The 24,800-nt window shown below is 45.4% G+C and overlaps 2 protein-coding genes across 6 annotated transcripts in view; one reads left to right on the forward strand and one right to left on the reverse strand.

The window, feature by feature from the left end:
- SMYD4 (SET and MYND domain containing 4) overlaps positions 1–9,980 on the reverse strand; it is a 50,234-nt gene extending 40,254 nt beyond the window's left edge. For 2 of the 5 annotated variants that reach the window (XM_063700497.1, XM_063700496.1), the window contains exons 1-2: positions 9,863–9,923; positions 7,853–7,998 (exon numbers count right to left, since the gene is read on the reverse strand). In XM_063700497.1, coding sequence (XP_063556567.1) covers positions 7,853–7,998; positions 9,863–9,901 — 185 coding nt within the window. In that variant the 5' untranslated portion in view covers positions 9,902–9,923. Of the gene's footprint in view, positions 1–7,852; positions 7,999–9,862 lie in introns of those variants that run through there. The other 3 variants (XM_063700498.1, XM_019013310.4, XM_055367124.2) reach the window with 3 other exon arrangements.
- The window catches only part of RPA1 (replication protein A1), a 67,914-nt gene continuing 53,028 nt past the window's right edge, over positions 9,915–24,800 (forward strand). The window contains exons 1-4 of the mRNA XM_031003518.3: positions 9,915–10,129; positions 22,799–22,849; positions 23,915–23,993; positions 24,573–24,681. Of these exons, the coding sequence (XP_030859378.1) occupies positions 10,097–10,129; positions 22,799–22,849; positions 23,915–23,993; positions 24,573–24,681 (272 nt within the window). The 5' untranslated portion in view covers positions 9,915–10,096. The remainder of the gene's footprint in view (positions 10,130–22,798; positions 22,850–23,914; positions 23,994–24,572; positions 24,682–24,800) is intronic.

Consider the following 24,800-nt stretch of genomic DNA (forward strand, 5'->3'; position numbering starts at 1 on the left):
TTTTAGTGGAGATGGGGTTTTGCCATGTTGGCCAGGCTGGTCTCAAACTCCTGAGCTCAGGTGATCCACCTGCCTTGGCTTCCCAAAGTGCTGGGATTACAGGCATGAGCCACCATGCCCGGCCAAAAGTCAATTAAGAAAGTAAACTCAGATATTTAGAGTACCACTATGGACTTAAACAATTTATTATCATAAACTATTATCACGATTATACTTTTTCATGGTCAAATTATGCTAATATTGGCCAGTGACAACTTCTTCAGACTGGTTCCTATGTTATTTTTTGTTGTTTTTGATCCAGGGTCTTGCTCTGTGGCCCAGGCTGGAGGACAGTGGTACCATCATAGTTCACTACAGCCTCGACATCCTGGGCTCAAGCAATTTTTCCACCTCAGCCTCCCAAGTAGCTATGGCTACAGGCATGTGACACCATGCCCAGCTAACTTTTTATTTTTCTGTGGAGACACAGTCTTACTATGTTGCCCAGGCTGGTCTCAAACTCCTGGGCTCCAGCGATCCTCTTGCCTAAGCCTCCCAAAGTGTTGGGATTACAGGTGTGAATGGTGTCACCATACCTGGCCTACGCTCTTTTTTATATAAATCTATTAGTCTTCGAGCACTTCCTTGTTTTCTGACACAGGTTATTCCAGTTGAATCAGCACAAAATAAAAACAAACAATAAGGCTGTGAATGTGGATAGTGAAGCTATTAAGAATTTCCTACAACACTCTGGGAGATTATTAATTGCAGGAGTGGAGTGGTAGGGGTGGACAGTGGGAGGTCGTGTGTCTCAAAAGGTTTTCAACAGATGAAAGGCATCTCTTGTGGGAAAACATTCCTCAAAGAATGTCTATTGGCAAGAAAGAAAAGTGTGTGCTTGGCTTTAAACTTTAAAGGGCCAGTTCCTATTTTTACCTAACAGGCATGCATGTGGAGATCAGAAGTTTAAATCTTTTTTGGTTACTTTAGATTGTGATGGAACAGAATTACAAATAGCTCTTTGAGCTAACTTGTTTTTAAGGAGAGAGGTCTGGGTATGAATTAGTGAGAGACATACAGAGCAAACAAAAATGGAGGTGATTTATTAACCCCAGGGGAAACGAGAGCAACACAAGGAAATGTAATTCAAAGCATCCTTCACGGTTCATGTGAACAAGACTCACACAGACATAAGAATGTATGCATTGAATGTTGGTTCAATCAATTTAATACTCTATTGGTTATATAACACTTATCATGAGGGAATGAGGGAAAAACAAAGTATAGGCCGGGCACGGGGGTTCGCCTGTCATCCCAGCACTTTGGGAGGCCGAGGAGGGTGGATCACATGAGGTTAGGAGTTTGAGACCAGCCTGACCAACATGGAGAAGTCCCGTCTCTACTAAAAATACAAAATTAGCTGGGCGCGGTGGTGCATGCCTGTAATCCCAGCTACTCGGGAGGTGGAGGCAGGAGAATCGCTTCAACCCAGGAGGCAGAGGTTGCTGTGAGCCAAGACGGCGCTATTGCACTCCAGGCTGGGCGACGAGAGCGAAACTCCATCTCAAAAAAACAAAAAACAAAAAGCAAAAAACAAAGTATATACCTGTGAGTTGGGAAGAAGAGAGCAAAATTACATCTAAAATTATACAAACTCAAGAAAGAGCAATATTTGCAATGTTTAGAAATAATAAATTACGTGTCAGAAGGCTGGGCACAGTGGCTCACACCTGTAATCCCAGCACTTTGGGAGACCAAGGTGGGCAGATCACCTGAGGTTGGGAGTTTGAGACCAGCCTGGCCAACATGGTGAAACCCCACCTCTACTAAATATACAAAAATTAGCTGGGTGTGATGGCGCACACCTGTAATCCTAGCTACTTGGGTGGCTGAGGCATGAGAATCGCTTGAACCTGGGAGGCAGAGGTTGCAGTGAGCCCAGATCGTGCTATTGCACTCCAGCCTGGGTGGCAGAGTGAGATCCTGTCTCAGAAAAAAAAAAAGGTCTGGTGTGGTGGCTCATGCCTGTAACCCCAGCACTTTGGGAGACTGAGGCGGGTGGATCACTTGAGGTCAGGAGTTTGAGACCAGCCTGGCCAACATGGTGAAACCCTGTCTCTACTAAAAATATAAAAATTATATATTTTAGGCATATATAGTAGTGCATGCCTGTAATCCCAGCTACTCAGGAGACTGAGGCAAGATAATCACTTGAACCTGGGAGGCAGAGGTTGCAGTGAACGGAGATCGCGCCACTGCATTCCAGCCTGGGTAACAGACTGAGACTCTGACTCACCCTGTTAAAAAAAAATTAAATGCCAGAACAGTTAATTTAAAGTAGCTGTCTCTGGGGAATAAGAATCAGGAATGGGGAAGAGTGGACAGGGAGTTGCTGTTTTTCCTGATAAGTTTTGAAGCACTATTTGATTTCTTAAAGTATGTATGCATATTATTCTGATAAAAAATTAAACTAAGGAAGGAAAATATTTTCACTAAGGCATCTGGTCTACATAGTTTTACAGGATTTTTCCACTAGCCTTTAAGAAGCACATAATTCCTACATTATATAAGCTATTTCAGAGCATAGAAAAAGGCGGGAAGCTCTCCAATTCATTCTGAGGCTACCATAACCCACCATGGTATCAGCTGGGATTATAGGTGCCCGCCACCATGGCCAGTTAATTTTTTGTATTTTTAGTAGAGACAGGGTTTGATTCACCACGTTGCCCAGGCTGGTCTTGAACTCCTGACCTCAGGTGATCCACCTGCCTTGGGCTCCCAACATGCTGGGATTACAGGTGTGAGCCACCGCACCCGGTCAGATGATTTAAAAACTCTTACCTTTTATTTACACCACCAATCACCAATTAGAGAATGTAATTGGGGGGAAAAGCCTTATTCACAATAACAACAAAAACCTTACAAGAAGAATAAATCGAACATGAAATGTGTAAGACCTATAGAAAGAAAACTATAAAACTTTACTTAAGGACATAGAAGAAGCCTTAAATAAATGGACATACCCTTTATTTGGATTAGGAAATTTAATATTGTAAAGATGTCAGGTCTCCTTAAGTGAATCTATAAATCCAACACATTCCCAATCAAAAGCTCAACATTTTTTATAGAACTTGAGAAGCTGGCCAGGCGCGGTGGCTCATGCCTGTAATCCCAGCACTTTGGGAGGCTGAGGCGGGTGGATCATGAGGTCAGGAGATCAAGACCATCCTGGCTAACGTGGTGAAACTCCATCTCTACTAAAAATACAAAAAAAAAATGATAATAAAATAAAATTAGCTGGGCATGGTGGCAGGCGTCTGCAGTCCCAGCTACTCGGGAGGCTGAGGCAGGAGAATGGCATGAACCCAGGAGGCAGAGCTTGCAGTGAGCCGATATCGCGCCACTGCACTCTAGCTTGGGTGACAGAGCGAGACTCCGTCTCTCAAAAAAAAAAAAAAAAAGAACTTGACAAGCCAATTCTAAAGTTCACATGGGGGAAATGCACACAAAATACCCAAGATATTCTGGAATACGAACAATGACTATGTGTGTGCGAGCAGGAAGCTGGCCTCTGGGCCACTTCCTGGGAGCCGCCTGGGTACTGAGACTTCCCTGCTTTCAAGTACCCCTTCTCTCTACTTCCGGTAAATCTCAGTGGGGAATCCATTTTTTGAGGCTGAAGTAGGGTAGACCCCATTTCACAGCAGGGTTGGGCAGATGACACAGGCCTGGCCAATCAGCGGAGTCTCATACCTCTGGTTGAAGGGATGTGCATGTGATCAAAATTCAGTTGACCTGAGCCCAACCCAGAAGTTTTCTCCTGAAACTTCAGAAAGACAGCCTCTTCCCCTGGGGTGTTATTACACTATCAGGGTGTGCCCAGGGCTGTGAATGGTTATAGCACCCACTAGATGGAGAGAATCTGTCTGACACATGAAGAAATACACATTCTGATGACATCCTTTAAGCCCCTGAATACAACCTAGCCTGAAAATAGATCTCCCTTCAGATAGCCTAGTTTCATAGCTAAAAATTTCATACTTTGAGGGGGGTTTCTGTTACTTGAAACTGAAGAGTTCTAGAGTTTCTAAAATGATACTATAGGCCAGGTGGGGTGGCTCACGCCTGTAATTCCAGGACTTTGGGAGGCCAAGGTGGGTGGGTCACCTGAGGTCAGGAGTTTGAGACCAGCCTGGCCAACATGGTGAAACCCCATCTCTACTAAAAATACAAACATTAGGCGGGCATGATGGCGTGTGCCTGTAACCCTAGCTACTTGGGAGGCTGAGGCAGGAGAATCGCTTGAACCCGCGAGGCAGAAGTTGCAGTGAGCTGAGATTGCGCCACTGCACTCCAGCCTGGGCGACACAGCGAGGCTCAGTCTCAAAAGAAAAATAATACTAATAAAATACACTATAAAGTCATAGTAATTAAAACCCTTTTGTTTCGGCACAGATCTAGAGCCTAGAAACAAATTTGTGGATAAGTAGTGATATGGCGTGGCTGTGTCCCCACCCAAATCTCATCTTGAACTGTTATTTCCCAGAAGCCTGTGTTGTCGGAGGGACCTGATGGGAGGTAACAGAATCGTGGGAGTGGTTTCCCCATGCTGTTCTCGTGATAGTGAGTGAGTTCTCACGAAATCTGATTATTTTATTTATATTTATATTTTTTGAGATGGAGTTTTGCTCTGTTGCCCAGGCTGGAAAGCAGTGGCACGATCTCAGCGCACTGCACCCTCCGTCTCCCAGGTTCAAGCAATTCTCCTGTCTCAGCCTCCTGAGTAGGTGGGGTTACAGGCACACGCCGCAATGCCTGGCTAATTTTTTTTTTGCATTTTTAGTAGAGATGGGGTTTCACCATGTTGGCTGGGCTGGTCCTGAACTCCTGACTTCAAGTGATCCTCCTGCCCCAGTCTCCCAAAGCGCTGCGATTACAGGCGTGAGCCACCGCGCCCGGTGAAATCTGATGATTTTCTAAGGGGCTTTCCTCCTTTGATCAGCACTTCTCCTTCCTGCCACCCTGTGAGGGCTGTGCCTTTTTTTCCTTCGTCTTCCACCATGATTGTAAGTTTCCTGAGGCCTTCCCAGCCATGTGTGAGTCCATTAAACCTCTTTTCTTTATAAATTACTCAGTCTTGGGTATTTCTTGACAGCAACGTGAGAATGGAGTAACATGAGTAGGAATTTAATTATAATAACTGAGGCATTTGCAAGCACTGGGGAAAGGATGTGTCATGCATTAAATGCTATAGAAAAATTGTCCACGTGGAAAAAAAGTGAGAATATTCCTTCACATAGTACACAAAATCAACTGGAGATGTATACATACATCATAACATCATGTTGTACACCTTAAACGTATATTTTGTCAGTTATACCTCAATAAAGATGGAGGAAAAAGTGCAGAAGGATTAGAGAGCTAAAGATAAAAAAATGTTAGCAGAAAACAACATTTTTATCAACTCCCAAGTAGTTGGAATTACAGGCACATGTCACGTTGTCTGGCTTCATTTTTATACAGCCGTATCTGTCATTTTCTTTTTTTTTTTTTTTTTGAGAAATAGTCTTGTTCTGTCACCCAGGCTGGAGTGCAGTGGCACAATCACGGCTCGCTGCAGCCTTGACTTCCCAGGTTCAAGTGATCCTCCCACCTCAGCCTCCTGAGTAGCTGGGACGACAGGCACATGCCACCATGCTTGGCTAATTTTTAAAATTTGTTTATAGAGATGGAATCTCACTATGTTGCCCAGGCTCCTGGGCTCAAGCAATCCTCCCACCTCTGGCTCCCAAAGTGCTAGGTTTACAGGTATGAGCCACCGCACCCAACCTCATCTTCTTTTATAGCTTCTGGGTTGTGTGTCTTGCTTAGAATTGTTTACTCTACCATCCTAAGCAAGACAGGAGGATCGCTTGAGCCCAGGAGCTCGAGGTCAGCCTGAGCAACATACTGAGACCTTGTCTCTAAAAAAATTTTAAATGAAATTTAAAAATTTAAAACATATATACACAATTTATATACAATGTAAATGTAAAAAATTTACATTGTAAATAGGGTAAAAAAGATAAACAGATTGGGAATAATTTATATAGCAAATAATAACTTACATAGCAAAGAATTATATAGCTAGATTTATGAAGAACTCCTACAAATGAACAAGAGAAAGAAAGACAACCTGCTAGAAAATGGGCAAGGGACACAAATAGGCAATACACACGAGAAATAAAAATGCACCGGGGGGCCGGGCGCGGTGGCTCATGCCTGCAATCCCAGCACTTTGGGAGGCCAAGGCGGGCGGATCACCTGAGGCCAGGAGTTGGAGACCAGCCTGCCCAACATAGCGAAACTCCATCTCTATTAAAAATACAAAATTAGCCGGGTATGGTGGCATGTGCCTGCAATCCCAGCTACTCGGGAGGCTGAGGCAGGAGAATCACTTGAACTTGGGAGGCGGAGGTTGCAGTGAGCCAAGACTGTGCCACTGCACTCCAGCCTGAGCAACAAGAGCGAAACTCTGTCTTAAAAAAAAAAAAAAAAGAAAAAAAGAAAAGAAAAGAAGAATAACAAAAAAAGTATAACCGTAACTGTACCGAGTATCTGAACTGGCAAGGCTCAAAACTGAACTCATTATTTCATTCAATTAATATATGAGTGCCTACTAAGTGCCTGGCACAAAGATAAAGACGTCAACCTTGAACGTGAAAGGTGTGTGTTTCTGGATCTGCAAATATATAAGGTTCTGCTTTATATGTCCTATTAAGCACTAATAAGAGCCAGTCACTAAACTAAGAACTTTTATACATTAGCAAGTTGTCATTCAATTAATGTTTACTGAGCACTTATTTTTTGACACTGCACTATTTTTGTCTATAGAAAGACAAACAGGCCAGGCACGGTGGCTCATGCCTGTAATCCCAGCACTTTGGGAGGCTGAGGCGGGCGGATCATTTGAGGGCAGGAGTTCAAGACCAGCCTGGCCAACATGGTGAAACCCTGTCTCTACTAAAAATACAAAAATATGAGCTGGGCATGATGGTGTACGCCTGTAATCCTAGCTATTTGGGGCGCTGAGGCATGAGAATCGCTTGAACCCAGGAGGTGGAGATTGCAGTGAGCTGAGATCGTGCCACTGCACTCCAGACTGGGTGACAGAGTGTGACCCTGTGTCAAAAAAAAATAAAATAAAATAAAAATAAATAAATAAATAAATTAGCTGAGCATGGTGGTGTGCGACTGTAATCCCAAATACTCGGGAAGCTGAGATACGAGAATCGCTTGAACCCGGGAGGCGGAGGCAGTGGGCTGAGATTGCGCCACTGCACTCTAGCCTGGGTGACAGAGCCAGACCCTGTCTCGAGAAAAAGAAAAAAAAAAAAAAGAAAAACAAATACAAACATGGTCCCTTCCCTCATGAAGTTCACAATCTAGCGGCAAAGGCAGGCATTAGTCAAAAGAGCACGCACATATATAAAGGAAAATCACACAGCATTGTAAATGTACAAAGAGTGAAGATGGCCCAGCTGAGGCTCAGGGAGAGCTTTCCGGAGAAAGATCTGGCTAATCCTGCAGGATGACAGAAGTGAATTAGCTCACAGCACACGCTGGGATAGAAACGAACCAGGAAAAGTACTTCAGGCATTTTCCATCAAAAAGAGATGTTACCAGGCCAGACATGGTGGCTCACGCCTGTACTCCCAGCACCTTGGGAGGCCAAGGTGGGAGGATTGCTTGAGCCCAGAAATTTGAGACCAGCCTGGGAAACATAGCAAGACTCAATCTTTATTTAAGAAAAAGACACATTACTTCAGAGCAAATGACAAAATAGAACATTTTTTTGGCTCACAATTCCCTTGTTAAAGCTTGATTTACTTACTGAAGAAGTGAAGAGGAGTGAAGAAAGATATCCCTCAAGGTCTCTGCTGTAGAAATTGTGACCTGAACAGACGTCGGGAGTGAAGCCCACTTTTGAAGCAGATATGATTTCCACTCATCCACAGGCAGATCCATGCTGCTTTTGATCTATAAAATGAGTAAGAAAATAGGAATCTTACAAATGCACAATTTTAGAAAATCAAGAGTTCAGCCAGGTGCGGTGGCTCACACCTGTAATCCCAGCACTTTGGGAAGCCGAGGTGGGTGGATCACGAGGTCAGGAGATGGAGACCATCCTGGCTAACACAGTGAAACCCCATCTCTACTAAAAATACAAAAAAATTAGCCAGGTGTGGTGGCGCACACTTGTAGTCCCAGCTACTCTGGAGGCTGAGGCAAGAGAACTGCGTGAACTGGGGAGGTGGAGGTTGCAGTGAGCTGAGATCGCGCCATTGCACTCCAGCCTGGGCGACAGAGCAAGACTCTGTCTCGGAAAAAAAAAAAAAAAAAAGGAAAATCAAGATTTCATTCAAGGAAGCCTGAAACAATAAAATCAATTCTTGTGGTCTTTTCCTCTAGTTTATATGCTAAGGAAGGATCTATATTCTCTCACAGCAATTCACTCAACATCCTTCCATTCAGAAATATTTACTGAAAGACTACTTCGTCACAGGCACCATGCAGGTGATGGTTATACAAAGACGAAGCAGACTAGATAGCTACCATCTGTGTCCTCTTAGATCCTCGTCTTTTTTTTTTTTTTTTTTTTTTTTTTTGTGAGGCAGAGTCTTGCTCTGTCACCCAGGCTGGAGTGCAGTGGCACGATCTCGGCTCACTGCACCCTCCGCCTCCCAGGTTCAAGCAATTCTCCTGCCTCAGCCTCCGAGTAGCTGGGATTACAGATGCGCGCCACTACGCCCGGCTAATTTTTGTATTTTTAGTTGAGACGGGGTTTCACCATGTTGGCCAGGCTGGTCTCGAACTCCTGACCTCAGATGATCCGCGAGCCTTGGCCTCCCAAAGCGCTGGGATTACAGGCGTGAGCCACCGCGCCCGGCCTGATCCCTCTCTAGTTTCTCTGAGACACATCCCAGATTTTTCTTTCTCACCCACCCCAGCAACTATTCATTTAACAAGGTATTTCTCTCTCTTACATAGTTCAGCGTTCGGATTAAGTCCTCACCATCTCGTCTGGCATTCTTCCTAGAGTGTTATAATTAGTGTCCATGCCATTGGCACCGCTCCCCACTTTCAATCCAGCCTCCAACACTGAGACAGAAGTCAGCGCTCTGCCTTAAATTCATCAACGCTACTCCAAGCATACCGGGAAGCCCAGGACAAAACCGTCCTTACTTGACCCTTGTCTGACTTTCTAATTCTCAGGTGTCACTGCTCTGCACCCTCGCATACTTAACTACTCATTGCTATCCCCGGCTTGCCAGGCTATTTCATCTCTCCAATGTTTTGGCATAGGCTACTCATGCTTTCCGGACCAACCCTACCCTGGCTTATGGAGTCCACATGGAAAATTCCCACACGTTCTTCGACTCGGCTCAAATGGCACCTCCTCCGGGAAGGCGTCCCTGATTTCCCAGCTGTGATTCCAACACCCTTGGGGCCTGTACCACGTCTACCTGGAGGTGGGGTTACTCACGGCATAAAGTGCCCCCACACACTGTCCTCTTCTCTAAGGACGGGGGCCGGGTCTGATTCCCTTTCGGAGACCCCCCTACCCCCCACCGCCACGGTGCCAAGCTCAGGGCTTGGCCCGGGCGGGAAGTCAGCCCCGCGTAGCTGGACGAATCGGGTCACTACTGCGACTCTATTTAGCAGCTGAGGTCTCAAGGAACAGCTTTAACCTCCGCTGGGATACCAACCCGTGCACTCGCCAGAGACCGAGGCGAGAACGCCTCGAGAACCGCTCAGACGCGCCCGGAACTGGGCCCTGGACTCCCTCCCAGCGCCCGCGAAGCTCCTGGCGCGCCCCTTGGCGCCCCGCACCGCCCCGCACCGCGTCCGACGTCCCGCGCCAGGCCTCGCTTGGGACCATGGGTGGGTCACGTGGGCCCTGCCTCGGCCAATGCGGCGGCTGCGCAGCGCCCGGGCCCGCCCCTGAGCCGCGCGCACGTCGGGGGCGGGAGCGGCGCGCGCAACTTCTCGGGCCAATAACTGCGCAGCGCGCGGGACCCGGGTGGGGAAGCTCGAGCTGTTGCGGGGTCCGCGGGGAAGTCTTGGCGGTGGAGCCATGGTCGGCCAACTGAGCGAGGGGGCCATTGCGGTGAGGAGGTGCCGGGGGCTGGGCCGGCGGTCCGGGGTGGCTGCGGCCCCGAGCGTCGCGGAGTAGAGAGGGGGAGGGGAGCCCGGGGCGACAGGGGATGAACGCGAGGGGAGGAGATGGCGGGGGGGGGGGGGGGGGTGGGGACCCGCCGGGCGTCCCTCTAGTGTCATCGCCCCCTCCTCAAAGCATTCTTTCGATCGTCTTTAAAACGTGCTCACATTTTTCCTACTTAAGAACAAACTAAATAAACGCTTGCCTTTCTCTGCATCTTCCACCTGCGGACACTTTCTGTCTCTTCTCCTTTCCCCACCCACAGCCAAACTTCTTGTCTGGTTTCAGCCACTTCCTTTCCTCGCCTCTCATCAACTCTTTAACCCACTCCAGTCATCCCCTTGATCGCCGTAGAAAACCGTGGCTGAAGGTACCAGTGGCCTCCAAGTTGCTAAATCCAGCCCTTTTCCGTTTTCAGCTTACCTGAGTTCTCAGCAGCGTTTGCGTTTAAGCCCTGCTTGCTTCTGGTCACACCCTCTTCCTTGGGTTTTAGTGGCTCAGCTTGGCAGGTCTATCCTCGTCTTATTTGTAAGCCCCTCTTTGTAAATTTTTGTTGAATCAAGACTCCCTCTAGGCCCTCTTGACTCCCGAGGCAATTTCTTTTTTTTTTTTCTCCAGCCTGGGCGACACTCACTGTCGCCCAGGCTGGAGTGCAGAGGCGCGATCTCGGCTCACTGCAACCTCCGTCTCCCGGGTTCAAGTGAGTCTCCTGTCTCAGCCTCCCGAGTAGCTGGGACTACATGTGTGCGCCACCACACTCGGCTACTTTCTGTGTTTTTATTAGAGACTGGGTTTCATCGTGTTGGCCGGGCTGATCTCGAACACCAGACCTCAAGTTATCCGCCCGCCTCGGCCTCCCAAAATGCTGGAATTACAGGCCTGAACCACCGCGCCCGGCCCCAAGGCAATTCCATTGCCATCTATTAATATGTGTCAGTTGCTCACAAATTTCTTTGTACAGAGCCACCTTTACTCTAAAAGACAAACTTCCGTCATCTGTCTGCTTATTCCATGCTTCAGAGGGTTTTAAGTTCAGTATACATATTCCAAAGCAAATTCTTTATCTTTCTAAGTCTGGGCCTCTTGATCCCTATCTCCACGGATGGCACCATTGTCTATTCAGTTCAGTGCTAACCAGAAATTGAGAAATCATTCCTCCTACATTGTCCATTACCTGGGCATCCAGTCCCTCACCAAGTGAAGTGTATTTTATCTCTGCGTAGATCTATCAAGCCCACTGGCTTCTCTCCATCCATACTGGCACCATCCTTTTTTTTGCCTGAGGGGCTGACTTCCACTCAGCATACGTTCCTGCCATTCCCATCCACAGCATACTCTCAGCCTACCTCTCCAGTCACCCCCACATTTTTTTTTAAATTTAGATTTCTGGTATATTCCATACTCCTACCTTCTTCCATGGGGCCTTTGAACTTTTTTTTTTTTTTTTTTGAGATGGAATCTTGCTCTGTTGCCCAGGCTGGAGGGCAGTGGCGCAATCTCGGCTCACTGCAAGCTCTGCCTCCCAGGTTCACACCATTCTCCTGTCTCAGCCTCCCGAATAGTTGGGACTGCAGGTATCCGCCACCACGCCCGGCTAATTTTTTGTGTTTTTTAGTAGAGACGGGGTTTCACCATGTTAGCCAGGATGGTCTCGATCTCCTGACCTTGTGATCCGCCCGCCTCGGCCTCCCAAAGTGTTGGGGTTACAGGCGTGAGCCACTGCGCCCGGCCTTTTTTTTTTTTGAGGCAGAGTCTCACTCTTTCTCCCCGTACCCCCCCACTACCGCCCCAGGCTGGAGTGTGGTGGCGCAATCTCGGCTCACTGCAACCTCTGCCTTCCGGGTTCAGGCAGTTCTCGTGCCTCTGCCTCCAGAGTAACTGGGATTACAGGCATGTACCACCACACCTGCGTAATTTTTTGTATTTTTAGTAGACACGGGGGTTTCACCATGTTGCCCAGGCTGGTCTCGAACTCCCAACCTCAGGTGATCCACCCGCCTTGGCCTCCCAAAGTGCTGGGATTACAGACGTGAGCCACTGCACCCGGCCCTGAACATTCTTTTCCCTCTGCCCACTGCCTGGGTGGTTCTTCACTCTTCCCAACATTGGCAAACACTATCTTCATATCTCAGCTCATTTGTGACTTCCCTTACTAGGCTAAATCCCTTTGAGACCCCAATTCCTGTTCATTCACTTATTGAATTATTTATTTTTTTTCTTTTTGAGATGGAGCCTTGCTCTGTTGCCCAGGCTGGAGTGCAGTGGCACGATCTTGGCTCACTGCAACCTCCGCCTCCTGGGTTCAAGCAATTCTCCTCCCTCAGCCTCCCAGGTAGCTGAGATTACAGGAGACTGCCATGATGCCCGGCTAATTTTTGTATTTTTAGTAGAGATGGGGTTTCACCATGTTGGCCAGGCTGGTCTCGAACTCCTGACCTCAAGCGATCCACCTGCTTCGGCCTCCCAGTGTGCTGGGATTACAGGCGTGAGCCACCGTGCACGACCCCATTCACTTATTAGATGCGTGACTTGAGGCAAGATACTAAACTGCTTCTTTTCTGCAAAATGAGAGCAATGATATCTATTGCATAAGGTAAGTAGGAGGACGGAGTGAGTTATTAAATTTAAAGTGCTTAGCACACTGATACATAGTAAATGCTCAGTGTTCATGTTACCTATTAATAATTGCAGTTTTATGTTTGTTGATTTATCAGTTTCTTTTTAAAATTTTAAAATTATTATTGTGTGTGTTTGTTTGTTTTGAGACAGAGTCTTGCTCTGTTGCCCATGCTGGAGTGCAGTGGCACATTCTCGGCTCACTGCAACCTCTGCCTCCCGGGTTCAAGCGATTCTCCTGTCTTAGCCTCCCTAGTAGCTGGGATTACAGGTGCCCACCACCACACCCTGCTAATTTTTGTATTTTTAGTAGAGACAGGGTTTCGCCATGTAGGCCAGGCTGGTCTTGAACTCCTGGCCTCAAGAGATCCACCCACCTTGGCCTCCCAGTATGCTGGGATCACAGGCTTGAGCCACTGTGCCTGGCCTAATACTTTGTGTAAATTCCATGAGGCCTGCAATCATGTCTGGGTTATTTTATTCTGCATTGTATCCCCAATACCTGGAGAAGTGCTGGCAAGTTTTAGGTGCTGAGTAAATGCTTGCTAGTTGCATGAATGAATGAGGCAGTGGGAAGAAAGGGACAGGTGAATGGGGAAGAAAGGCAGCTTGGGGGAAAAACAGGAACAGGAAGAACTATTGTTGGACTCAAGTGAATATTTAAATACGTTAGGAATGTGTGAATGCTGAAACTGGGGAAGTGATTTTAAATTGTAGCCTTCATTTACTTTATAGCTGCTACCTTGTGTCTTTAAGACAAATTAAGAATGTTTCTAGGCCAGGCGCAGTGGCTCACGCCTATAATCCCAGCATTTTGGGAAGCCAAGGCAGGCAGATCACCTGAGATTGGGAGTTTGAGACCAGCTTGACCAACATGAAGAAACTCTGTCTCTATTAGAAATACAAAATTAGCCAGGCTTGGGGGTGCATGCCTGGAATCCCAGCTACTTGGGAGGCTGAGGCAGGAGAATCTCTTGAACCCGGGAGGTAGAGGTTCCGGTGAGCCAAGATCGCACCATTGCACTCCAGCAACAAGAGCAAAACTCCATCTCAAAAGAAAAAAAGAAAAGAATGATTCTTCACTTTTAAAAAGACTGATCATGGGCCAGGTGCAGTGGCTCATGCCTGTAATCTAAGCACTTGAGGAGGCCAAGGCAGGTGGATCACTTGAGGTCAGGAGTTCGAGATCAGCCTGGCCAACATGGAGAAACCCTGGTCTCCTAAAAATACAAAATTAGCTGGGTGTGTTGGCGTGTGCCTGTAATCCCTGCTGCTTGAGAGCCTGAGGCAGGATAATTGCTTGAACCCGTGAGGCAGAGGTTGCAGTGAGCCGAGATTGCACCAGTGCGTTCCAGACTGGGCGACAGAGTGAGACTGTCTCAAAAAAAAAAAATAAAGAATGATCATGGAGATATTTAAATAATTTGATAAGTTCTTTTTTTATTTTTTAGAGATGGGGTCTCACTCTGTTGCCCATGCTAGTCTCAAACTCCTGGGCTTAAGCGATCCTCCCGCCTCAGCTTCCCAAAGTGCTGTGATTATAGGTGTGAGCCACCGCACCTGGCCATGTTTTTATATTCAAAATTTTATAAACCTATTTCCAGCGTAGGTGAAGTATTTTGTTCATAAATGAAGAATGAAAGTTTCACATGTATTGGTGGTGATGGAATGAGTTGGAGACCCTTTGCTGACTTTCATTATCAGCTAACGCAGGTATCATTTTCGTTCAAAAGACACAGGCCTCAAAGGGTACGCAAATACCACGCAAATGTGAAGGCATTTGGGCAAGAGTCACATGATAAAATAAGAGATGATGCATAGAACTCTTGTGGGAAACAGAATACATAGCATTTGTATCTTAATTACAGAACGAAAGGGGAAGGGAACTAATGTTTTTGACTATTTCTAATGTGACAGATGCTTTAATAGTCAGTACTTAAGTAACCCTAGAAGATAGCTATTATACTCCCATTTTACAGAAGAAGGAAGTACAGAGAGGTTAAATAATGTGTCCATGGGGTGAAGATTTGAACACATGTGCCCTTGAGTATTACATTTGTTGCTTTATATACTTACTAGGGATTTTTTTTTAAAGGGTCTCACTCTGTTGCCCAGGCTGGGGTGCAGAAGCACGATCTCAGCTCACTGCAACCTTCACCTCCCAGGTTCAAGTGATTCTTTTGCCTCTGTCTCTCGATTACAGACGTGCGCCACCACGCCCAGCTAATTTTTGTATTTTTAGTAGAGATGAGGTTTCGTCATGTTGTCCAGGCTGGTCTTGAACCCCTGGCCTCAAGTGATCTGCCGCCTCGGCTTCCCCAAGTCCTGGGATTACAGACTTGAGCCATTGCACCTGGCCGTAATTTTTTTTAAATGACAGAGTCTTGTTCTTTGTCTCTCAGGCTGGAGTGCAGTGGCATGATGATAGCTCACTGCAACCTCCAACTCCTGGGCTCAAGTGATCCTTCCACCTCAACCTCTCAAGTAGCTGGGAGTACAGGTGCATGCCACCATGCCCAGCTAATTTTTTTTTTTTTTAATTTTGTGTAGAGATGGGGTTTCGCCATCTTGCCTAAGCTGGTCTCGAACTCTTGGTCTCCAAACAGTTCTCCTGCCTTGCCTCCCAAGTCTTTGGGATTATAGGCATGAGCCACTGTGCCTGGCCTTGTCCCTTAAAATGAGTTATCATTTGTAAACAGCTGATTTCTTTGGAGCATCGTCCCCATATACGTTTCTTTCATAAGTGATCTCATCCTTCTTCCACCCAAGCTTCCCCTTGAATTTGTTGTTTGTTGTTGTTTCCATTTTAGCAGAATTCATGTTGCTCTGATAGGGGCTCTTTTCAAATTGATGTCTTATCCTTCTTAGTACCTCAAACTAGGTCTTGTTCAGACATGTTATAACAAGTTAGTATGAGTTTATTTTAGTGCAAAAAAAATTTTTGAAATGCATGCATGGTTTTTTCATAATGCACATTTTTCGTGTACTTTTTGAATTCCCTTCATACATGCACGTGGTTTTAAAATCAAACGGAACAGAAAGGTGTTTATGGCCGGGCATGGTGGCTCACATGTGTAATCTCAGCACTCGGGGAGGCTAATGCAGGAGGATCCCTTGAGGCCAAGAAAGAGTTTGATACCAGGCTGGGCAACTAGCAAGATCCTGTCTCTATTTCATTTAGAAAGAAGAAAGAAAGAGGTGTTTAATGTAATTACTGACCTTCTGCCTTACCTTGTCCAGTACTGTTCCCCAGAATAACTGCTTTTTAGAAAGATCACTGTCATTGACATTTCACTTACGTATAGTAAATTGCACCTTATTTATTTATTTATTTATTTTTTTGAGACAGAGTTTCCTCCTGTCGCCCTGGAGTGCAGTGGCGTGATCTCAGCTCACTGCAACCTCTGCCTCTCAGGTTCAAGCAGTTCTCACGCCTCAGTCTCCTTAGTAATTGGGGTTACAGGTGCACGCCACCATGCCTGGCTAATTTTTGTATTTTTAATAGTGATGGGGTTTCACCATGTTGGCCAGGCTGGTCTCGAACTCCTGACCTCAGATGCTCCTCCTGCCTTGGCCTTCCAAAGTGCTGGGATTACAGGCATAAGCCACCACACCCGGCCAAATTGCACCTATTTTAAATGTACAGCTTGATGAACTTTGACAAATGTGCGCACCCCTGTAACCACATTGCCCCGGTGGAGATATAGAATACTTCCATCAACGCACAACTCCTCCTGCTCCTTCCCCACCTCCATCCTCACCCTAGGCAACCAGTGTTCTGGTTTCTACCTTTGTAGGTTAGTTTTGCCTTTCCTAAGACTTCATATAAATGGAATCAAATAATATCTATCCTTTTGTGTCTGGCTTCTTTCAGCAGTTTTTTTTTTTTTTCCCCAGAGGTAGGGTCTCTGTCACCCAGGCTGGAGTGCAGCAACACAGTCATGGCTCACTCCAGCCTTGACCTCCTGAACTCAAGAGATCCTCGCACCTCAGCCTCCTGAGTAGCTGGGACTACAGGTGCATGCCACCACTCTTGGCTAATTAAAAAAAAAAAATTTTTTTTTTTTTTCTTTGAGACACAGTCTTGCTCTGTTGCCAGACTGGAGTGCAGTGGTGCAATCTCAGCTCACTGCAACCTCTGCCTCCTGGGTTGAAGCGATTCTCTTGCCTCAGCCTCCCGAGCAGCTGGGATTACAGCCGCGTGCCACCGTCCCCAGCTAATTTTTGCATTTTTAGTAGAGACGGGGCTTCACCACGGTGGTCAGGATGGTCTCAATCTCTTGCCCTCGTGATCCACCTGCCTCAGCCTCCCAAAGTGCTGGGATTACGGGTGTGAGCCACCACGCCCAGCCTAAAAATATTTTTTGTAGCGATGGAGTCTTGGTGTGTTGTCCAGGATGATCTTGAACTCCTGGGCTCAAGTGATCCTCCCACCTTGGCCTCCCAAAGTGTTGGGGTTACAGGCACAAGCCACCACTGTGGACCAAAATGGTTTGTGAGATTTACCCATGTTAATTCAGTAATCTGCACCTTTTTATTGCTCAGTAGTATTCCATTGTATGACTGTAACAAAATTTGTTTATTTACTTATTATTGCACATTTGGGTTATTTTCATCTTTTGGCTATTATAAATGAAGATGCTATGACCATTTAAGTACAAATCTTTTTGTGGAAATATGTTTTCATTTCTCTGGGATAAATATCTAGGAATGTAATTGCTGGGTCACAGGTAACTGAATGTTTAAAAGAAATTGCCAAACTTTTCCAGCGTGATTATGAGAATTCTAGTTGCTCCATATCCTTGCCAGTCATCAGTCTTTGATTTGGAGTATTCTAGTGAATGTGTAATGGTATCTCACTGTGGTTTTATTTGTATTTCTCTGGTGGCTAATGACGTTGAGCATCTTTTCGTGGGCTTACTGGCCATTTGTATATCTTCACAAAAGAAGTGTCTGTTCACATCTTTTGTTCACCTAAAAATTGGGTTTTGCGCTTATTAATGAGTTGTGAGAATTCTTTATTCTTGGTAGGTCTTTTGTTAAATATAAATATTACATATATTTTTTCCCAATCTGTGACTTGCCTTTTCTTTTTTGAAATTTTGTTTTTTTGAAGTGCACTTTTAAATTTTGATGAAGTCCAAGTTATCAGGTTGTGTTTTTTTGTTTGTTTTTGTTTTGTTTTTTGCAGAGTTGTGTTTGTGTGTCCTAAGAAATCTTTGCTAGGCTGGGTGTGGTGGCTCATGCCTGTAATCCCAGCACTTTGGGAGGCTGAGGTGGGCGGATCACCTGAGGTCGAGAGTTCGAGACCAACCTGGCCAACATGGAGAAATCCCGTCTCTACTAAAAATACAAAATTAGCTGGGCGTGGTGGCCGGCACATGTAGTCCCAGCTACTCGGGAGGCTGGGGCGGGAGAATGGCGTGAACCCGGGAGGTGGAGCTTGCAGTGAGCCAAGATCGCACCACTGCACTCCAGCCTGGGCAACAGAGCAAAACTCCGTCTCAAAAAAAAAATAAAAATAAAAATAAATAAAAACAGCAGGGTGCAGTTGCTAACGCCTGTAATCCCAGCACTTTGGGAGGCCAAGGCAGGCAGAACACCTGAGGTCAGGAGTTCGAGACCAGCCTGACCAACATGGAGAAATCCCGTCTCTACTAAAAATACAAAATTAGCCGGGCATGGTGGCACATGCCTGTAACCTCAGCTACTCAGGAGGCTGAGTCAGGAGAATTGCTTGAACCCAGGAGGTGGAGGTTGTGGTGAGCCAAGATCGCACCATTGCACTCCAGCCTGGGCAACAAGAGTGAAACTCAGTTTCAAAAAAAAAAAAAGAAATCTTTGCCTACCCGACCCGAGGTCACAAATCTTTTATGCTGTGTTTTCTTCCAGAAGTTTTATAGTTTTCGCTTTGCCTTGTGGTCCGTGATGCATTTCAAGTTTACTGTTTTATCTATGATATATAGCTCTTTTTTAAATACAGATATTCAGTTGTTCTAGCCCTGTTTATTGAAAACACTATCTCGTTCCGTTGAGTTACTTAGTCACTTTATTTATTTATTTTTTTTAATTTTTTATTTTTGAGACGGAGCCTCGCTCTGTCGCCCAGGCTGGAGTGCAGTGGCGCGATCTCGGCGCACTGCAAGCTCCACCTCCTGGATTCACAGCATTCTCCTGCCTCAGCCTCCCGAGTAGCTGGGACTACAGGCACCCGTCACCACGCCCGGCTAATTTTTTTTTGTATTTTTAGTAGAGACGGGATTTCACCGTGTTAGCCGGGATGGTCCTAATCTCCTGACCTCGTCGTGATCCACCTGCCTCGGCCTCCCAAAGTGCTGGGATTACAGGCGTGAGCCACTGCGCCAGGCCCCTTAGTCACTTTAGATAAAATCAATGGACTGTATATGTGTATCTGTTTCTGGAATGTCAATTGATTTCTATGTTGGTGCTTATGTCAATACCACATCATGATAAACATTGAAGATTTATAGTAAATCTTGAAATCTGGCATCGTAAATTCTCCAGCTTCATTTTTATTTTTTATTTTTTATTTTTTTTGAGATGGAGTCTAGCTCTGTCGCCAGGCTGGAGTGCAGTGGTGAGATCTCGGCTCACCGTAACCTCCACCTCTCGGGTTCAAGCGATTCTCCTACCTCAGCCTCCTGAATAGCTGGGATTACAGGTGCCCGCCACCACACCCAGTCAATTTTTATATTTTTAGTAGAGACGGGGTTTCACTATGCTGGCTGGGCTAGTCTTGATCTCCCAACCTCATGTGATCCACCTGCCTTGGCCTCCCAAAATGCTGGGAGTACAGGCGTGAGCCACTGTGCCTGGCCTCCAGCTTCATTTCTTTTTTTTTTTTTTTTTTGAGACAGGATCTCACTTAGTCATCCAGGCTGGAGTGCAGTGACATACATGATCATAGTTTACTGCAGCTTTATCTCCCTGGCTCAAGTGATCCTCCCTCCTCACCCTCTGAGTAGCCGGGACCACTGCGCCTAGCTAGTTTTTTTTTTTTTTTTTTTTTTTTGAGACAGTGCTTTACTGTCACTCAGGTAGAGTACAGTGGTGCCATCTCACCTTACTGCAGCCTCTGCTTCCCAGATGCAAACAATCCTCCTGCCTCAGCCTCTCGAGTAGCTGGGACTATAGGCATGTGCCACCACACCCAACTACTTTTTGTATTTTTTGTACAGACGGGGGTTTCACCATGTTGGCCAGGTTGGTCTCGAACTCCTGACCTCAAGCAATCCTCCTGTCTCAGCCTCCCAAAGTGCTGATCCCTTTGCATACACTGAAGTATAGAGAAACAAAGTACAATAAAAAAAGAAAATGAAAACAGACGTTTGTTTGTTTGTTTTGAGACAGGGTCTTGCTTTGTCACCCAGGCTGGAGTGCAGTGGTGCAATCACAGCTCACTACAGCCTAGACCTCCTGGGCTCGAGTGATTCTTCCTCAGCTTTGTGAGTAGCTGGGACTACAGGTGTGCACCACATACCTGGCTAATTTTTTTTGAGATGGATTCTTTCTCTGCTGCCCAGGTTGGAGTGCAGTGGCGCGATCTCAGCTCACTGCAACCTCCGCCTCCCAGGTTCAGGCAATTCTCCTGCCTCAGCCTCCCAAATAGCTGGGACTACAGGCACGTCCCACCACGCCCGGTTAATTTTTTATATTTTTAGTAGAGACAGGGTTTCACCGTGTTAGCCGGGGTGGTCTCAGTCTCCTGACCTCGTGATCCTCCCACCTTGGCCTCCCAAAGTGCTGGGATTACAGGCGTGAGCCACCACCTGGCTAATTTTTTATAGAGACAGGTCTCCTTCTGTTGCCCAGACTGGTCTCGAACTCCGGAGCTCAAGCGATCCTCCTGCTTCCGTCTCCGAAATGCTGGGATTATAGGCAGGAGCCGCCGTCTGCAGCCTTGTTGGTAGTTTTCAGTGTGCAGTTCTTACATATGTATACTGTTAAATATATCCCTAAATAATTTACTTTTGAAGCCCGGCACGGTGGCTCACGCCTGGAATCCCAGCACTTTGGGAGGCTGAGGCGGGCAGATCACCAGAGGTCAGGAGTTTGAGACCAGCCTGGCCAACGTGGTGAAACCCTGTCTCTACTAAAAATACAAAAATTAGCCAGGTGTGGTGGTGCATGCCTGTAACCCCAGCTACGCGGGAGGCTGCAGCAGGAGAATTGCTTGAACCCGGGCATTAGAGGTTGCAGTGAGCTGAGATTGTGCCACCACGCTCTAGCACGACAGAGCGAGACTCCGTCTCAAAAAATAAAAAATAAAATAAAGGAAGTTCTTTTGATGGTGTTTAAGTGGCATTTTTGAAAATTTCATTCTTCAGTTGTTTATTGCTAGTATATTGAAATACAAGTGATTATTCCACACCAGCCTTGTGTCCTGCAAACTTGCTAAATCAACTTACTAGTTTTTATAGATACCTTAGGATTTTCTATGTAAACGACCACATTGTCTACAAATAAAGGAAGTTTTATCTGTTCCTTTTTAATCTTTTTATTTTTTATTTTGAGAGGGAGCCTCACTCTGTTGCCCAGGCTGGAGTGCAGTGGTGCGATCTCAGCTCCCTGCAACCTCCGCCTCCTGGGTTCAAGCGATTCTCCTGTCTCAGCCTCCCCAGCAGCTGGGACTACAGGCATGCGCCACCACGCCCAGCTAATTTTTTAATTTTTGATAGAAACAGGTTTCACCATGTTGGCCAGGCTGGTCTCAAACTCCTGAGCTCAAGTGATTTGCCCGCCACAGCCTCCCAAAGTGCTGGGATTACAAGCCACCTTGCCCAGCCAGTTCCTTTTTAATCTTTATGCCTTTTTTTCCCTTGCCCTATTGCATTAATTAGAACCTCTAATACCGCATTGAATAAAGGTGTTAAGAGGTATATCCTTGCCTTATTCCCAATCTTAGTAGCATATTATTTTCTTTTACTGTTAAGTGTGATGGCAACCGTAGATTTTTTTTGTAGATGTCAGCTATCAGTTTAAGCATTACTTCTATGCCTAGTTTGCTGAGACTTTATAATGAATAAGTATTGCCTTTTCCGTATCTATTCAGTTGATGATGATTTTTCTCTATTCTTTGAATGTGACAAATTACATTGGTTTTTTAGATGTTGAGTAAACCTTGCCTTCCTTGGATAAATCACACTTGGATAATATGTCATGACATATTATCCATTTTATATAGTGCTGGATTTGATTTGCTATTATTTTGTTGAAGATTCTTTTTTTAAAACAGAGGCTCGCTATGTTGCTTAGGCTGGTCTTGAACTCTTGGGCTCAAAGCAGTCCTCCCACCTCGGCCTCCCAAAGTGCTAGGATTATAGGCATGAACCTCTGCATGGGGCGGTCTTTGTTTTTTCTTCTGTCGTAGTAAACCTAACATCATAAAATGACTTGGAAAGAAGGTCTTGTCTTTTCTATTTTCTGAAATAATTTATGCAAGTTTTTTGTTGTTTGTTCTTAAATGTTAGATAGGATTCACCAATAAAGCCATCTGGACCTAGAGTGTTCTCTTTTGGAATATTTAGAATTATAAATTCAATTTCTTTAATAGACGTTGAGCTATATAGATTTTCTTTTGTATCAGTTTTGATAATTTGTATTTTTTGAGGGATTTATCCACTTTATCTTGGTTGTTTAATAAAGTTGTTCCTAATACTCCCTTATTATCTCTTTAATGTATATAGGATTTATTTATCTAATTCCCTGTTAATGAGCACTAGAGGGAAATGAATGGCTGTTAGGAATAACGAGTACATATGGGATACCGGTGCTAGAGATGTGCTAAGTGTTTTCTTGTTGTAAAACACGTATCTCCCTTTTATCATTTTATGATTTGTCCAGAGTGATAAACTGGACGCTTCAGCTGACAGGCTCTTTTAACAATCTTATCTATATATTCCAAATACCAACTATAAAAACATGTCATTTTCATCATGATTTGAGTGCGTATCTCACACAAACCTGTTTTTACTCCCTCAGGCCATCATGCAGAAGGGGGATACAAACATAAAGCCCATCCTCCAAGTCATCGTAAGTACCTGTGTGTGTTATGTTCCATGTCAACTTCTATAGAGTCATCGAATTACAAGTTACGTTTGATGAAGGACAGACAGATTTGTCCACTTTCGGAAATTCACCCCCAGTCACAAAAAATAGGCCAGTCTACATTGTAACCCTGAGAGAGCAGCCAGGCTTTTTGAAAATGTTACTACGTGAGCTGCTAAGTTCTACTGTCTTTGGAGGTTCAGACTGAAGGCTTTGCTTCTCTCTTCCTCCCCACTGTTGATAGATGACTGTGGAGCTACTTGCCTTTCCTGCCCTTGGGTTTGTCTTGTTCACATTGGCCTTTCATATGACCTCCAGAAATATATCTAGTATGAACTTGTCTCCTTCATTCTTCAGTTAACACGTCATTTATTTAAGGGGTTCTCAAACTTCAGTGGGAGTTTTGAAAAATAGAAGCAGAATGGTGGGCTCACCCCTGCAGGTTTTCAGTCGGCCGGTCTGATGGGTCTCTCTGCTGCACCACCCGAGCTGTGGGTCAGCTTGGGGCTCTGGGTGCAGGTGTCACTTGCTTTGGAAACCTGCCTCTGCTCTCTCTCAGGTGGGGATAAAGGTCCCGGCTCTGCCACCTGATCACGGACACATGTCGCTTACGTCTCTCTGCCTCCATCTCCACCCCAGTTGTTAGCCCCTTCAGGACAAGGATTCTTTTTATTCATTTTGTATTTTTAGCATGTTTCCTACCCAGCACCTTGTGTATATTGGGTGCTTCATTATTATTATTATTATTATTAATTATTATTATTTTGGTAATTGATTTTTAACCAAATTTGAGTCAGGGGTGAGAACACAAGAGTATAGGCAGCTTGTTTTACTTCCCTCTCTGTTGTGTTTAATAATGTTAGTGGAGGGAGGTTAATGGGAAAATCGTCAAATCCAGTTTTCTTTTACTTGGATTTAAGTGTCGAGAGAATGGGCACACAGTTAGTTTGTGTTGAACTAATGGCAAACCCACTCTCCTGCCACTTCGGTTTATGTATCCGTGGGGACGGGGCAGACAACCTGGCTAATGAATCAAGTTTTCTGTCCTAGAACATCCGTCCCATTACTACGGGGAATAGTCCGCCGCGTTATCGACTGCTCATGAGTGATGGATTGAACACTCTATCCTGTGAGTATGGTGTATCCATCTAGAAATGTGTGAGTATTTAAATAGTAGAAGCACACCCGGCCCTTTGGTTGCCATAATTTGGGGGCATTCGTGAAGTCCGTACTTGCTTGGCTATGTACTTCATTCAGACAGAATTGCAGCTGTCAGAGAGCATTCTAACAATAGACTGGAGGTAGTGGAAAGCTGCCACTTGGCTTAATTAATTTTCTCTAACTGGTGTTCTGTGTTTTCTCTGATTAATTTCCCTAAGGATGATATTGACATCGACTGAGTGCGATGGGTCAGCTGCCCTATACTTTCCTTTTCTGGGGTTTTATTTCTGTGTTGGAAGCTGTAAAGGGGAGAAAGGAGAGAATTTTTAAATGATTTTGGCCACTTTAACAAATTCACACAGTTAAGAGTAGCAGCAAATGTTTAACAGGCAGCAAAATACACAGTTTTTCACTCTGCAGAATCTGACTAGTTTTAATTTCAGGAGCATATTTAAGGCATTTCTCTTTGCTAGCACAGGTATGAGTAGCTCTCAGAGTCTTAAGACTGCAGGATTTTGGAGGCTAAAGAAATCTCTGTGCTTTTCAGCTTTCATGTTGGCAACACAGTTGAACCCTCTTGTGGAGGAAGAACAATTGTCCAGCAACTGTGTTTGCCAGATTCACAGATTTATTGTGAACACTCTGAAAGACGGAAGGTATGTGGTGTGTTTTTTTGTGTCTTATTGTATTGTAGAATGGGAACGAATTTAGGAATAAAAAAGGCAATAGTGAGTTTTCAGCTAAGAATCTGCAGCTTTTCAGTTAAGAACTCAGG

This window comes from Gorilla gorilla, chromosome 19, assembly GCF_029281585.2.
Source record: "Gorilla gorilla gorilla isolate KB3781 chromosome 19, NHGRI_mGorGor1-v2.1_pri, whole genome shotgun sequence".
NCBI lineage: Eukaryota > Metazoa > Chordata > Mammalia > Primates > Hominidae > Gorilla > Gorilla gorilla.